General features: G+C 36.0%; 1 protein-coding gene across 1 annotated transcript in view; it reads left to right on the forward strand.

The window, feature by feature from the left end:
* KCNH7 (potassium voltage-gated channel subfamily H member 7) overlaps positions 1-13,727 on the forward strand; it is a 517,474-nt gene that overhangs the window by 446,792 nt on the left and 56,955 nt on the right. Inside the window, exon 8 of the mRNA XM_068967898.1 lies at positions 12,800-13,199. Coding sequence (XP_068823999.1) covers positions 12,800-13,199 — 400 coding nt within the window. The remainder of the gene's footprint in view (positions 1-12,799; positions 13,200-13,727) is intronic.

The raw sequence follows: 13,727 nt of genomic DNA on the forward strand, positions 1-13,727 counted from the left end.
ATACTTCTTTAACAGTATTTATCTTTATGAACCTCTTATTATGGGTAAATCCATGTTATTATACCAAATAAGTTCCTATTGATAAAGAGTAAAATCTCACTCTTTCAAATTTTAAAATATGTACACCAACATTAAATAAATTTCAGCTTAGTGAAATGAAAGAGTGGGAAACAAATAAATAGACAAACAAGATTGTTATGGGAAGAATTTACTAATGATATTTAATAAGTAGCAATCAAACAAGTGAATATTAGAATATGCTGATTATTCTAGGATAATTTCTAGATTGCAACATGATCAGTTTAGATTCAGTTACTATATTACTTGAAAATAAAGATTTCCTAAAATAAGTAATTCAGGTTATCACTGTTTCAGACAGAACTTCAAGTGAGCTGAAACAAGAGTAAATTTATGTGGTTCACATTAGTATAGGATGCAATAATCTTGGGGGAAAAAATGGTGTCTGGATAACCTTTCTCGTATAGTATCAGAGAGAAAGTGAAGTTTGCATCAAGAAAAGCAATGCCAGTTCCTTACTCTGTTACATATTATTTCCTAGGTTCCTCCATGTCTCCAAACCTGCTCCTCACTCTTAAAATGTGATATGATATGGGAAGGATCCTGGCTTTGGAGTCAGACAGACTTGAGTTTGATTCACCTCTGTGCCACTTACTTGCTATATTTAAGCATTTTAACTCATATATTTTAACTCATTTAAGACCTCATTTCTCTTCTGTTATATGATAAGAGGTAGATTCTTGTGATATCTAAACATAAAGCAGTGTATGTGAAAAGACTAGACCAGTACCATGTACATAGTAATCGCTTGCCAAAGGTTACTTTTTTATCCTTCCCATCCCTTTGGATTAAATCCCTGTTATTTTAAGAAGTATTCCTTTTAAAACTTAAATGTTACCACATTAATCCATAAATACCTTAATTATCCACTTATTCGACAAAGATTTATCAGGTGTCTACTATCGTATAGTAGTCTTTAGATTAGCTAGTTGTTTAGGATTCCTGGAAAAATAGGAGACAGAAGGAAATCTTTTGAGGACAGTTTTCCAGCAGGCTACAGTCCATAAGATTGCAAAGAGTCCAGCACAACTGCACACACACACAAGCAACTCAAACTGTCTTGCAAAGCACAGGAGCTTGGGGTATGTGGTAGGGAGAAGTATGTGGGCATCAAAACTAGCAAGTGGGAGGGGTGGTCTGAAAGGAGCACAAAGAATCAACTATGAAGGATAACAAGACCAGTGATGGATTGGACTGCATGATACATTTACTCCTTATTATGCAAACTATATTTTATAACTATAATCAGCCCTTTCAAGATGTAGTGATATTTCAGAATGAAATTTCCCCCAAAGGGTATAATATATCATATTGTTGTTCAGTTCAGTTCAGTTGCTCAGTCGTGTCCAACTCTTTGCAACCCCATGAATTGCAGCACGCCAGGCCTCCCTGTCCATCACCAACTCCCAGAGTTCACTCAGACTCATGTCCATCGAGTCAGTGATGCCATCCAGCCATCTCATCCTCTGTTGTCCCCTTCTCCTCCTGCCCCCAATCCCTCCCAGCATCAGTCTTTTCCAATGAGTCAACTCTTCGTATGAGGTGGCCAAATTACTGGAGTTTCAGTCATGTCCAACTCTTTGAGATCCCATGGACTATAGCCCACCAGGCTCCTCTGTCCATGGGTCCCAGGTAAGAATACTGGAGTGGATTGCCATTCCCTTCTCTAGGCGACCTTCTTGAGTCAGGGATCAAATCCACATCGCCTGCATTATTGGCAGATACTTTACCATCTGAGCCACCAGGGAAAAAAGAAATACTTTCAAAGTAAAAGATTAATTTGGGAAGTTTCATCATATGAATATGAAGGAAAAAACTTCTTTGGATTTTGGTCCCCAAATTGAATGACAAGATCTAAAATCACTAAACTTGAGGTCATTCTGATGAGGGGTAATCTAGTTCAGTGTTTTTCAAACTGGAGGTGCCTGAGGGTCGGAGAGGCCCTCAAGGATTGACAGCAAGACAGGCTGATAAAACTCAGAACCATCCACCTCCACTATAAAAAGGGTAACCCAATTTTATCTGCTTTTGCTTTACCGATTACAGTTTCAAGTAAATTTTAATAAGAATTGACTTAATTAATTTTTTCATTTCCAGGAGAGGGTACGGTAACTCCCTTCTCAAGTAGATTCATTCATTCTATCAGCATTTACTGGGAACCGTGCTTTCTGTTGTAGTTGTTTAGTCTATAAGTTGTGTGTAACTCTACGACCCCATGGACTATAGCCCATGCAGCTCCTCTGTCCATGGGATTTCCCAGGCAAGAATACTGGAGTGGGTTGCCATTTCTGAGTTTATAGGAAAGAGTGAGAAATGACCCCCAGAGTATTATCTGATGGCAGCTCTAATATTACTATGTATAGGAGGACATGTGAGCATGAAGAGGAGGTTTTTGATTACCAGTGGGAGTTTTCCAGGTATAAGGGTCAGGCTAGTTAGAAGAGAAGCCCATTAGAGGCATAAAGGTATAAGATGTTGGTTCCCAGCCCTATCAGAACCAACATAACAGATATTTTTAATGACCCTTTCTACTATTGTTAAATAAAAGTCATAGATAATATAGCCTTCTTACACACATAATTTCATAAATATATAATACCCATCTTTAATAAAAAAGGAAAAACAAAAGAAATGTTCATTACAAAATACCTAGCTGATTGTGTAAATGCTTCAGGCATGGCTGCATAAAAAGATACAGCAAAGTTATCAGATGCTTGTTGTTGTTCAGTTGCCAGGCTGTGTCCAACTCTTCGTGACCCCATGGACTGCAGCATGCCAGGCTTTCCTGTCCCTCTCTATCTCCCAGAGTTTGCCTAAGTTCATGTCCATTGAATCCGTGATGCCTTCCACCCATCTCATTCTCTTTCACCATCTTCACCTTCTGTCTTCAATCTTTCCCAGCATCAGTGTCTTTTCCAATGAGTCACTTGTTTGCATCGGGTGCCAAAGTATTGGAGCTTCAGCAACAGTCCTTCCAAAGAGTATTCAGGGTTGATTTCCTTTAAGATTCATTGGTTTGATCTCCTTGCTTCCCAAGGGACTCTCAAGAGTCTTCTCCAGCACCACAGTTAGAAAGTGTCAGTTCTTTGGTGTTCTGCCTCTGTATTGTCCAGCTCTCACATGTCCGTACATGACTACAAGAAAGACCATAGCCTTGACAATATGAACCTTTGTAAGCAAAGTGATGTCTTTGCTTTTTAACATTTGTCTAGATTTGTCATAGCTTTCCTACCAGGAAGCAGTGGTCTTCTAATTTCATGTTTGTACCTAGTGATAATGAGGAAGCCCATAATTAAACAATAAATTAAATATTAAACAAGATAATGTTAGTTCTTTAAATTTGCATTTTAATAAAGGATTTCATAGCTATGCATGTATATTGCATACACATATACATGCATTTATATAAATAATAGAAAAGTTTATCTGCATATATTAATATTTATATACCTAAGAACAGTGATAACTACAAATGTTGACTGATATAGCTGTGCTCTGTGCCATGTATGTAATATACAAATAACACAAGATCTATTGTCACTGAAAATGAATAGTGGCAGTAATGGGGCTTCCCAGTGTCATTAATATCTTCCTAATGCTAATGCCATCCAGACATCAAGGAAAAGATTCTCTATTTCTTAATTTTTATATTATCAAACATCATGCCATCCATAGCAAATTACCTCAGTATCATTGATGCAAATGATATTGATGCAAACAATATTACTCAGTTCAGTTCAGTCACACAGTCGTGTATGACTCTTTGCAACCCCATGGACTGCAGCAGGCCAGGCTTCCCTGTCCATCACCAATTCCTGGAGATTGCTCAAACACATGTCCATCCTGCCGGTGATGCCATCCAGCCATTTCATCCTCTGTTGTTCCCTTCTCCTCCTCCTTCAATCTTTCCCAGCATCAGGGTCTTTTCAAATGAGTCAGTTCTTTGGTCTTTCCAATGAATATTCAGGACTGATTTCCTTTAGGATGGACTGATTGGATCTCCTTGCTCTCCAAGGGACTCTCAAGAGTCTTATCCAACACCACAGTTCAAAAGCATGAATTCTTTGGCGCTCAGCTTTCTTTATAGTCCAACTTTCACATCCGTACATGACAACTGGAAAGAGCAAAGCTTTGACTAGATGGACCTTTGTTGGAAAGTAATGTCTCTGCTTTTTAATATGCTGTCTAGATTGGTCATAGCTTTTCTTCCAAGCAGCAAGTGGCTTTTAATTTCATGGCTGTAGTCACCATCTGCAGTGATTTTGGAGCCCAAGAAAATAAGTTTCTCACTGTTCCCATTGCTTTCTCATGTATTTGCCGTGAAGTGATGGGACCAGATGCCATGGTCTTAGTTTTTTGAATGTTGTTTTAAGCTAGCTTTTTCACTGTCCCCTTTCACTTTCATCAAGAGGCTCTTTAGTTTCTCTTTGCTTTCTGCCATAAGGTTGTGTCATCTGCATATCTGAGGTTATTGATATTCTCCCTGCTATCTTGCTTTCAACTAGTGCTTCATCCAGCCCAGCATTTCTCACGATGTACTCTGTATATAAGTCAAATAAGCAGGGTGACAATACACAGCCTTGATGTACTCCTTTCCCAATTTGGAACCAGTCCATTTTTCCATGCCTAGTTCTAACTGTTCCTTCTTGACCTGAATACAGATTTCTTAGGTAGCAGGTAAGGTGGTATGGTATTCCCATCTCTTGAAGAATTTTTCAGTTGTTGTGATCCACACAGTCAATAAAGCCAAAGTATATGTTTTTCTTGAACTCTTTTACATTTTGGTTGATCCAACAGATGTTGGCAATTTGATCTCTCATTCTCTGCCTTTTCTAAATCCAGCTTGAACATCTGGACATTCTCAGTTCATGTAATGTTGAAGCCTTCCTTGGAGAGCTTTGAGCATTGCTTTGCTAGCGTGTGGGATGAGTACAATTGTGTGTTAGTTTCCACATTTTTTGGCATTGCCTTTCTTTGGAATTGGCATAAAAACTGACTTTTTCCAGTCCTGTGACCAGTGCTGAGTTTTCCAAATTTGCTGGCATATTGAGTGCAGCACTTTCATAGCATCATCTTTTACAATTTGAAATGGCTTAACTGTAATTCCATCACCTCCACTAGCTTTGTTCGTAGTGATGCTTCCTAAGGCCCACTTGATTTCACATTCCAGGATATCTGGCTCTAGAGGAGTGATTACACCATCCTGGTTATCTGGGTCTTAAAGATCTTTTTTGTACAGTTCTTCTGTGTATTCTTGCCACTTCATGTTAATATCTTCTGCTTCTTTTAGGTGCATACAGTTTTTGTCCTTTATTGTACTTATCTTTGCATGAAAGTTTGCCTTGGTATCTCTAATTTTCTGGAAGAGATCTCTAGTCTTTCTCATTCTATTGTTTCCCTCTGTTTCTCTGCATTGATCACTTAGGAAGGTTTTCTTATCTCTCTTTGCTGTTCTTTGGAACTCTGCATTCAGATGAGTATATCTTTCCTTTTCTCCTTTGCCTTTAGCTTCTCTTCTTTTTCAGCTGTTTGTAAGGCCTCTTCAGACAACCATTTTAACTTTTTGCATTTCTTTTTTTGGGACATGGTCTTGATTACTGCCTCCTGTACAATGTCACAAACCTCCACCCATAGTTCTTCAGGCACTCTATCAGATCTAATCCCTTAAATCTACTTGTCACTTCCACTGTATAGTCATAAGGGATTTGATTTATGTCATACCCAAATGGTCCAGTGGTTTTCCCTATTTTCTTCAATTTAAGTCTGAATTTTGCAATAAACCATTTATGATCTGAGCTACCGTCAACTCCCAGTCTTGTTTTTCTGACTCTATAGAGCTTCTCCATTTTTGGCTGCAAAGAATATAATCAATCTGATTTCAGTATTGACCATCTGGTGATGTCCATATGTAGATTCTTCTCTTGTGTTGTTGGAAGAGGGTGTTTGCTATGACCAGTGTGTTCTCTCGGTAAAACTCTGTTAGCCTTTGACCTGCTTCGTTTTGTATTCCAAGGCCAAATTTGCCTCCTATTCCAGGTATCTCTTGACTTCCTACTTTTGCATTCCAGTCCTCTATGATGAAAAGGACATCTTTTTTGGGTGTTAGTTCCAGAAGGTCTTGTAGGTCTTCATAAAACCATTCAACTTCAGCTTCTTCAGCATTACTTCTTGGGGGCATAGACTTGGATTACTGTGTATGAAAGGTTTGCCTTGGAAAGGAACAGAGATCATCTGTCATTTTTGAGATTGCACCCAGGTACTGCATTCTGGACTCTTCTGTTGACTGTGAGGGCTACTCCATTTTTTCTAATGGATTGTTTTCCACAGTAGTAGATATAATGGTCATCTGAATTAAATTCACCCATTCCGGTCCATTTTAGATCACTGATTCCTGGTGATGTTCACTCTTGTCATCTCCTGTTTGACCACTTCCAATTTACCTTGATTCATGGACCTAGCATTCCATGTTTCTATGCAGTATTATTTTTATGGCATTGGACTTTATTTCCATCACCAGTCACATCCTCAACTGAGCATTGTTTTCTCTTTGGCTCTGTCTCTTCAATTTTCTGGAGTTATTTCAACAACAGTATTATTGGTTGTCTCCAAAAAGTCAACTTTTCATTATCTGCTTCAAATGTTTCAATAGTGTGCTTCTTTTTGTTAAATGTTACTTCAGAGGTATTAATAGTTAGACTCTAAAGCTCTCTGTTTAGTTACATGCTTCATTAAACTCTTACTCCCCTGAAAATTTGTAGTAGTATTTTGATTAATTAATTGACCTCTCCCCTTTCACACTTCACTGTTATTTTTCATGAATTCTGAATGCAGGCAAGGCCTTTTGACAGGGAGTTTTAACAGAGAGGAGTTGTTTCTGCTCACATTGATATGTTTGCTTCATTAGTGTGATACATAAATCATGGAATGGTTACAAGGGAAAGCAAAGCAGGCCTCTGTTATAGAAACTTTGAACATTTTGTCAGTATTCCTTTTGAACCTGATCTCTACAGTAGTTGTCATTAGTTTGTTTGAAATGAATTTCTAAAACATTAGACATATTCATGTTCAAATTTAAATAACAATGAACATTTTGCAGGCCTGCATGCTTATATGTATCTACACATAAAGTAACTATGTCTCTCATTAGGTACTTTTTAGGAATTATAGCAGAAGTTTCAACTGATTGTATTTGAGGTGTCTGGTCATGTTTTTAAAAGTCTGTGGCATGACAATTAAGAGACAAAGAATCCACAATGGAATACCTCTTGAACTAAGGAATAATAAGAGTATTCCATCAATAAATGTTGCATTAAGTTCTTCACTTATCCATTGCTTATATGTGATCCTCTGACTAAAATTTGTTAAAAACAAAATAAGTTTTGGTTAAATGTTTCCAGAACAAGCCAAATTCCATATATATGTTTTATAAAAAATAACATATTATTCATAATTGTTTATTTACTGCAGCATTTGCATACTACTATTTGGAATAATTTGATGATCAGTTTTCTGTGTTACTATAACTAAAGAGAAAGTAAGATCAAAATGCAGCAAAATAGAATGTTAATTTTAAAACAAAATAAAAATAAAAGTATCTTGAGAGTAAAGGATGTTAAATATTGGAGATTGTAAAATCTTCTTTTTGAAAGCCTGTTTGTTGAGAAATTTATGAGGTTTGGTACAAATAAAGAAAGGCTAAGTTAGGTGCCCCACCCGACTATGGTTTTTTACACACTCAAAATACAGCTCTTTGTTTGTATTAGTGAATGTGTTTTAGAGATAGTAAAATAATATGACTCAAGCTGAACAAAAAAAATAAAAATTAGTTTCAGTATTATTGTGTTTTATTGGGCAATTTATTGAATGATGTTTGCAAGTACTAGAACTTAATGGGAATAGAAATGAAATCTAAAACAAACCATGAGTGTGGAATTATGAAATTTATTACTCATTAAGTGTTCCCTTTTCCACCTTGTGTGTGTTGGTTGCTTTGTCATGTCCAACTCTTTGGGATCCCATGGACTGTAGCCCACCAGGCTCCTCTGTCCATGGAATTCTCCAGGTAAGAGTACTGGAGTGGGTTGCCAGTTCCTTCTCAGGGGATTTTCCCAACCCAGGGATCATACACAGGTCTCCTGCATTGCAGGCAGATTCTTTATGATCTGAGCCACCCAGGAACCCCCTTTTCCCATTTGAACCCAAATGTTATGCTTCCCAGATTATGCAGGTAAAGAATCCGCCTATAATGCACGAGACACAGATTCAGTCCCTGTGTCAAAAGATCCCCTGGAGGAGGAAATGGCAACCCAGTCCAGTGCTCTTGCTTGTAGAATCCCATGGACAGAGGAGCCTGGTGGGCTACAGTCCAGGGGTTAAAAAGAATTGGACACAACTGAGTGACTAAAAATATACATCACTTGATAAACAGGACAGAATGATGGATTAAGTAGGAAGTTTCAGTGACGTTCATCTAACAACCAGCAGCCAGAACCAAAGAGCGCATATTTACATTTCCTCATTCATAGAAGAATAATTCTATCTATTTACAGTAGGCAAGGATTGGAGAGATTAAACCCTGAAATAAAGTATTTTCAATGTAAGATTTTTTTAATGCTTACTAAAGAGAATTATTTTTTTTAATTGTTTTGAAAAATGCTCAACCATGAGATTTCCTCCTATTGATGATGCTTTCTCAGTTTAACTATAGCCAGACTTATTCATAAGCAGAGAGTTGTTAAATATTTCACCTATTTTAATTTCAAAACAACATTGTTTTTCTTCAAAAATAATTCTACTTACATTAAGAGAGAATGCCTGAACTACTGTAAAATATCTAGTAGAAAAAAAACTCATAGTTTTTTTAGTCTGGGCCTGTTATCTAACATATTGACAAAATTGTAGTTGTTTAAAGTATATATTCTTAATATAAAATTCAGTTAAGAAAGTTGTACTTAATAAGGGAAAGTAGCTTTTACCTCAATATATTAAAAAAAAAGTATCTGGGTAGATTTTTAAAAAAACTGAAATAGGATGATATTCATCAGCTACTCAGAAATTTGAAAAATTAAATTTCCAGGGGAAGAATCATTTTACATTTTTTAAAAATTGTGACAAAATGAAAGTATTAGGATGGTCTTCTTTACTGTGGTATTCAGGCAAAAAGAGTTTGAGATGTCGTTCAATCAGGGTAAAAGAGTTGAATTCTGAACTAGCATAGGTACTGTTGAGGTGGAAAATTGACTTGTTAAAGTGTATTGTATCTCTTTTGTTATATATTAATAGACAGTACTGGAAAACAATGGACCTTGCTTTGACCTACTGCAAAACAGGTCACCTCTTTGTAGATATTTATTGTCTTTCTGTCTTTATATTACATCATAATGATTACTCTTACCTCTAGTGAGCTTTTATGTGCTTTTCACTCTCTACCAAAAGTAACAACAAACAAAGAATATTTTTCTAAAACCAGTGAAAAAAATCAAGAAATACCACCTAAGACAAACTTCTTTACCTCTACTATTTTCAAAGTTCTTGTCATTAGTTTCAAGATAGTTTTATTTCTATTTTCAAAAATTGGAAAAACACTCACTAAGGTAGATTTTCATAGTATGTCTGGGTATTACATGAACTTAGATATACTGTGAGATAACTATGCCTTCTGAAAATATTCTAATAAGCCAAAAACTACCAATTATAAGGTAGTTGTTGGTCCCATTTTTGACTTGCAGATAATACAAAGATAGTTCATTGAACTAAACAATGGAAACTAATAGCCTGACAAATCAAAAAGAAGGGATTGATCTTTTTTTTTTTGGCCCATTTTTTCCCGAGATTTTGGTGCAATCACTTCTCTTTATTGTATTATCTGGGGCAAAACACCCTAAATCTTTAAAGAGATATTTAAAGAAAGAAAAAAGAGTTACTGCTAGCCTAAATGTCATCTACAAGGTGAGCTGTACACAGCTAAGGAAGAACGCCCAGGCATATTGGCAGCATCTTGATAACCGCAGAAAAGGTGTTTGTTACTTGGTACGAGTTATAGAATCAAAAGAGAATGGCTTTGACTGTTGAAGGCAATATTCACTCATCCTTAAGATGCAACTGAAAGTTCTGTCTACCCCCAACACTTTCACTCTTCCCCTCCCTCTTCCTCTCTGTCCTCCTCTCCTTCTGCAGCGCCTTGTGTCAGCTCCTTTGGGACTTTATCATGTACCTTACTTTTTTAGGTTTTTTGGTACAGAAAATATGTCACTGTGTGTTATTATATTTATTTACCTTCTCAGGAAACTTACTGTCATCTAGATTTCACCTCATTTTGACATAATTGTAGAAGAAACACCAGAGGTTTCTTTTGAGAGGAGGGCAAAAAGGAAGCATAATATACAGCAGACTGGATTCCTTTCCTTTTCATAGCATCATTTTGCTCTACCATCTTTGTAGCCAAAAGAGTTGTTAGTACTTTTTATCACAGCATGTTGTTAACAGCTTATTTATTCTGAAGCATTTCACTTCATTAACAAAATACCTATACAAATTTCATTATATTTCATTTATCTTGAGTTTCAGAAATTGCTCCAAAAAAAAGGCAGTTTTGAACAATAACCCTCAAGTGTTTCTGATTTCTCCACATAAGTAAATAGGAATCAAAACTGGAGGAAAAATAAATGTGCAAACTTAAGCTCTGAAGTGTAGAAATGGAGTTGCGCTGAAACAGGTTGATTTCTGTTAAAGAGTCTGAGCAGTCAGTGCATCTAAATGATAGTCTTGTCTTTGAAAAATCCCTACAATTTCCCAGGGGAGCTGAAAGACCAGTGTTCAAAAGCTTCCACTCAAAATTCCTGATATCAGTGTAACAAGTTTAGGAAATATGTAGCTCTAACAACCCATTTTACAATACAAAGTTACTGCTTAGTGATGGAAACAAAAGCATATGAGATATTACAATAAAAACACAGTTACAATGTACTGGGTATTACCTACAATGCTAGAAGGAGGCATTATTATGCCCATTTACAAAAGAAGAAATTAATGCTTAAAGATTACATAAGTAAATTGTCTGTGGTGACACTGTTATGGAAGCAGAATTTCAAACCTAAGTTTGTTCCGAAGTTCTAACTCATAACTGCTACACTGAAACTCTGATAATATAAATAGTAGAAAGTTATCTTTTCTCCCAGGAACCCACCTCATACTCATTTAAATTCACCATTTATTCATTGGAGAGACATAATTTTAAATTTGTGATGAAAAAACACTGTTTCCTTTACTACACCCTAAAAAATAATAACTCAGTTTTGGGAACAGAGAAGACTCGCCTCTCCCATTTCTAAGTGAGCAATGACCAGAATCCAAATTTTAATAAGACCATCACAACTACCCAAACTCCTTTCTAGAAGATTCGAATGCTAACTGAAAAGAATTCAGGGGAGACAAATCTTTCTTTCCCTTGTGACCACTCTGGCATAAGGAAAAAAAAAAATTGTAACCCTGATTTTAGAATGTTAATGAAAGTATTTTCTTGATATTTAGAGCCCTTTTCTCACCAAATCAATATGAAGATATAGGGTGATAGTTCTGCCACATGCTATTTCTTTAATTAAAATATGTGTTCTTAACAAAAATGGATGTACTTTGAGAAATAAACACCAAAATGAACACATAAAATGACTCAATAATTGATTGGTAAATACCATGTAACATGGAATAATTATATACCCTGCGAATTATATAGTACTTATAGTTGACATTATTTAGGAAACCTAACAAATGAACTTGCAATTTGTTAACAAATTTCAAATCCAAATTTGTTTACAGATTTCAAATCCAAACAACCAGTTAAGTATCCTGTTATTATTTAAAAGTGTCCTATCTTTAGATACCTGGTCAATAATAGTCATGCAATTAGTTACCCATATCACATCCCAAAGCAAAATACATAATATCATTGGGATATCAAGAAACAATTTATCGATTCAACACATTTAAAAAGGAAAAAGTGAATCTGAACTTAGTACTTAATGCATGCATGCAATCATCCAATAAGTTTCCCAGTTATCTGCTTGACTGGCTCCTCATTGAAACCCTTCTAAACTCTGTCAGCTTGTCAGCAAGATTTGGCCTTCCTTTCTAAAACAGTTCTCATCCCAACCCAAGCTCCTGAACACCCTCTATCATATTGCTCTGTTTTTATTATCATTGTCACACTTTTCACTCTCTGAAATGATGTTATTATTTGTTTTAAAAATATTTATTTCCTCCCCAATAGACAGTGGGCCTTATTTCTCTTTATAAAAAGTGACACTTTTGTCTAATAAATAGATATCTTTTTCTACTATAAAAATGACCATGTCCATTTGCTCAACACTATAATCCCACTTGCTGGGCCCACCAGTAACATACTGGGATGATTGTCAGTGAATGAATGATTTACTGAGTACCCATTTTGTGCCAGGCAAATGGTTAAAGTGCAAAACAAAGCATGGTCTCTGTCCCAAAAGAATTACATGCCGAGATACTGAATTAATGTACCACAGACTTTCAAAGTACTTTCCAAAGCAAATGTTAAAAAAAGAAAAAAACTAACCTTGATGTTTAATTCAAATACGCAACTATCTTCAGTGCTACCATATTTTTGTAACCTATTTCTACTTACTTTGCTACACAGGAACACACACTGAATTGTCTACCAACTGTTTCTGATGATGCACGTTTATTTCCACAGACAACAACATTAATTGGTCTTTTGAAGACAGCTCGACTCCTTCGTCTTGTGAGAGTGGCCCGAAAACTTGATCGATACTCAGAATATGGGGCTGCAGTTCTAATGCTCTTAATGTGCATATTCGCCCTGATTGCTCACTGGCTGGCTTGCATTTGGTATGCCATTGGGAATGTAGAAAGGCCCTACCTGACTGACAAAATCGGCTGGTTGGATTCCTTAGGACAACAAATTGGGAAACGTTACAATGACAGTGACTCAAGTTCTGGACCATCCATTAAAGATAAATACGTCACAGCACTTTATTTTACCTTCAGCAGTTTAACGAGTGTGGGATTTGGGAATGTGTCTCCCAACACCAATTCGGAGAAAATCTTTTCGATTTGTGTTATGTTGATTGGCTGTAAGTAGATTTCGCTTTTGTTATCTATTAGGATAAATAGTACAAAATCAATGTCTCTAAAACATTTAGAAGAAGGCAAAGAAAAAATTATAGAAAGTTGTAGAGATAATGGGATTAAATATATGGGTATTTTATTTTACCAAATCTGATTCTCTCTGTGAGGGGAGACACCAAAGATCTTGCATGACCTCAGGAAACTATGAACATAAAGCTAGAGTAACATGGTCCTTGGGATTCAGGAACTGAGGCTTGAAGTCCACTTTTACTGATGCAAAAATGTGTCTGTATTATATTTAAAAAAATGTGTCTGTAATTTATTACAAATGGTTATATTCTGTAATATTTCAAGCTGAGACCAGATTAGAATAGGAAGGACTCTTTTACATCACATAACTAGATACACAGACATTGGTAGATAGATATAGATATGTAAATATCACCCTACTAATTATAATGTGAGCTAATCTTTCATATATACACATATGCACATATACATACATATATATATGAATGTATGTATTTTTCCTT

Source organism: Capricornis sumatraensis, chromosome 3 (assembly GCF_032405125.1).
Source record: "Capricornis sumatraensis isolate serow.1 chromosome 3, serow.2, whole genome shotgun sequence".
Taxonomy (NCBI): Eukaryota; Metazoa; Chordata; class Mammalia; order Artiodactyla; family Bovidae; genus Capricornis; species Capricornis sumatraensis.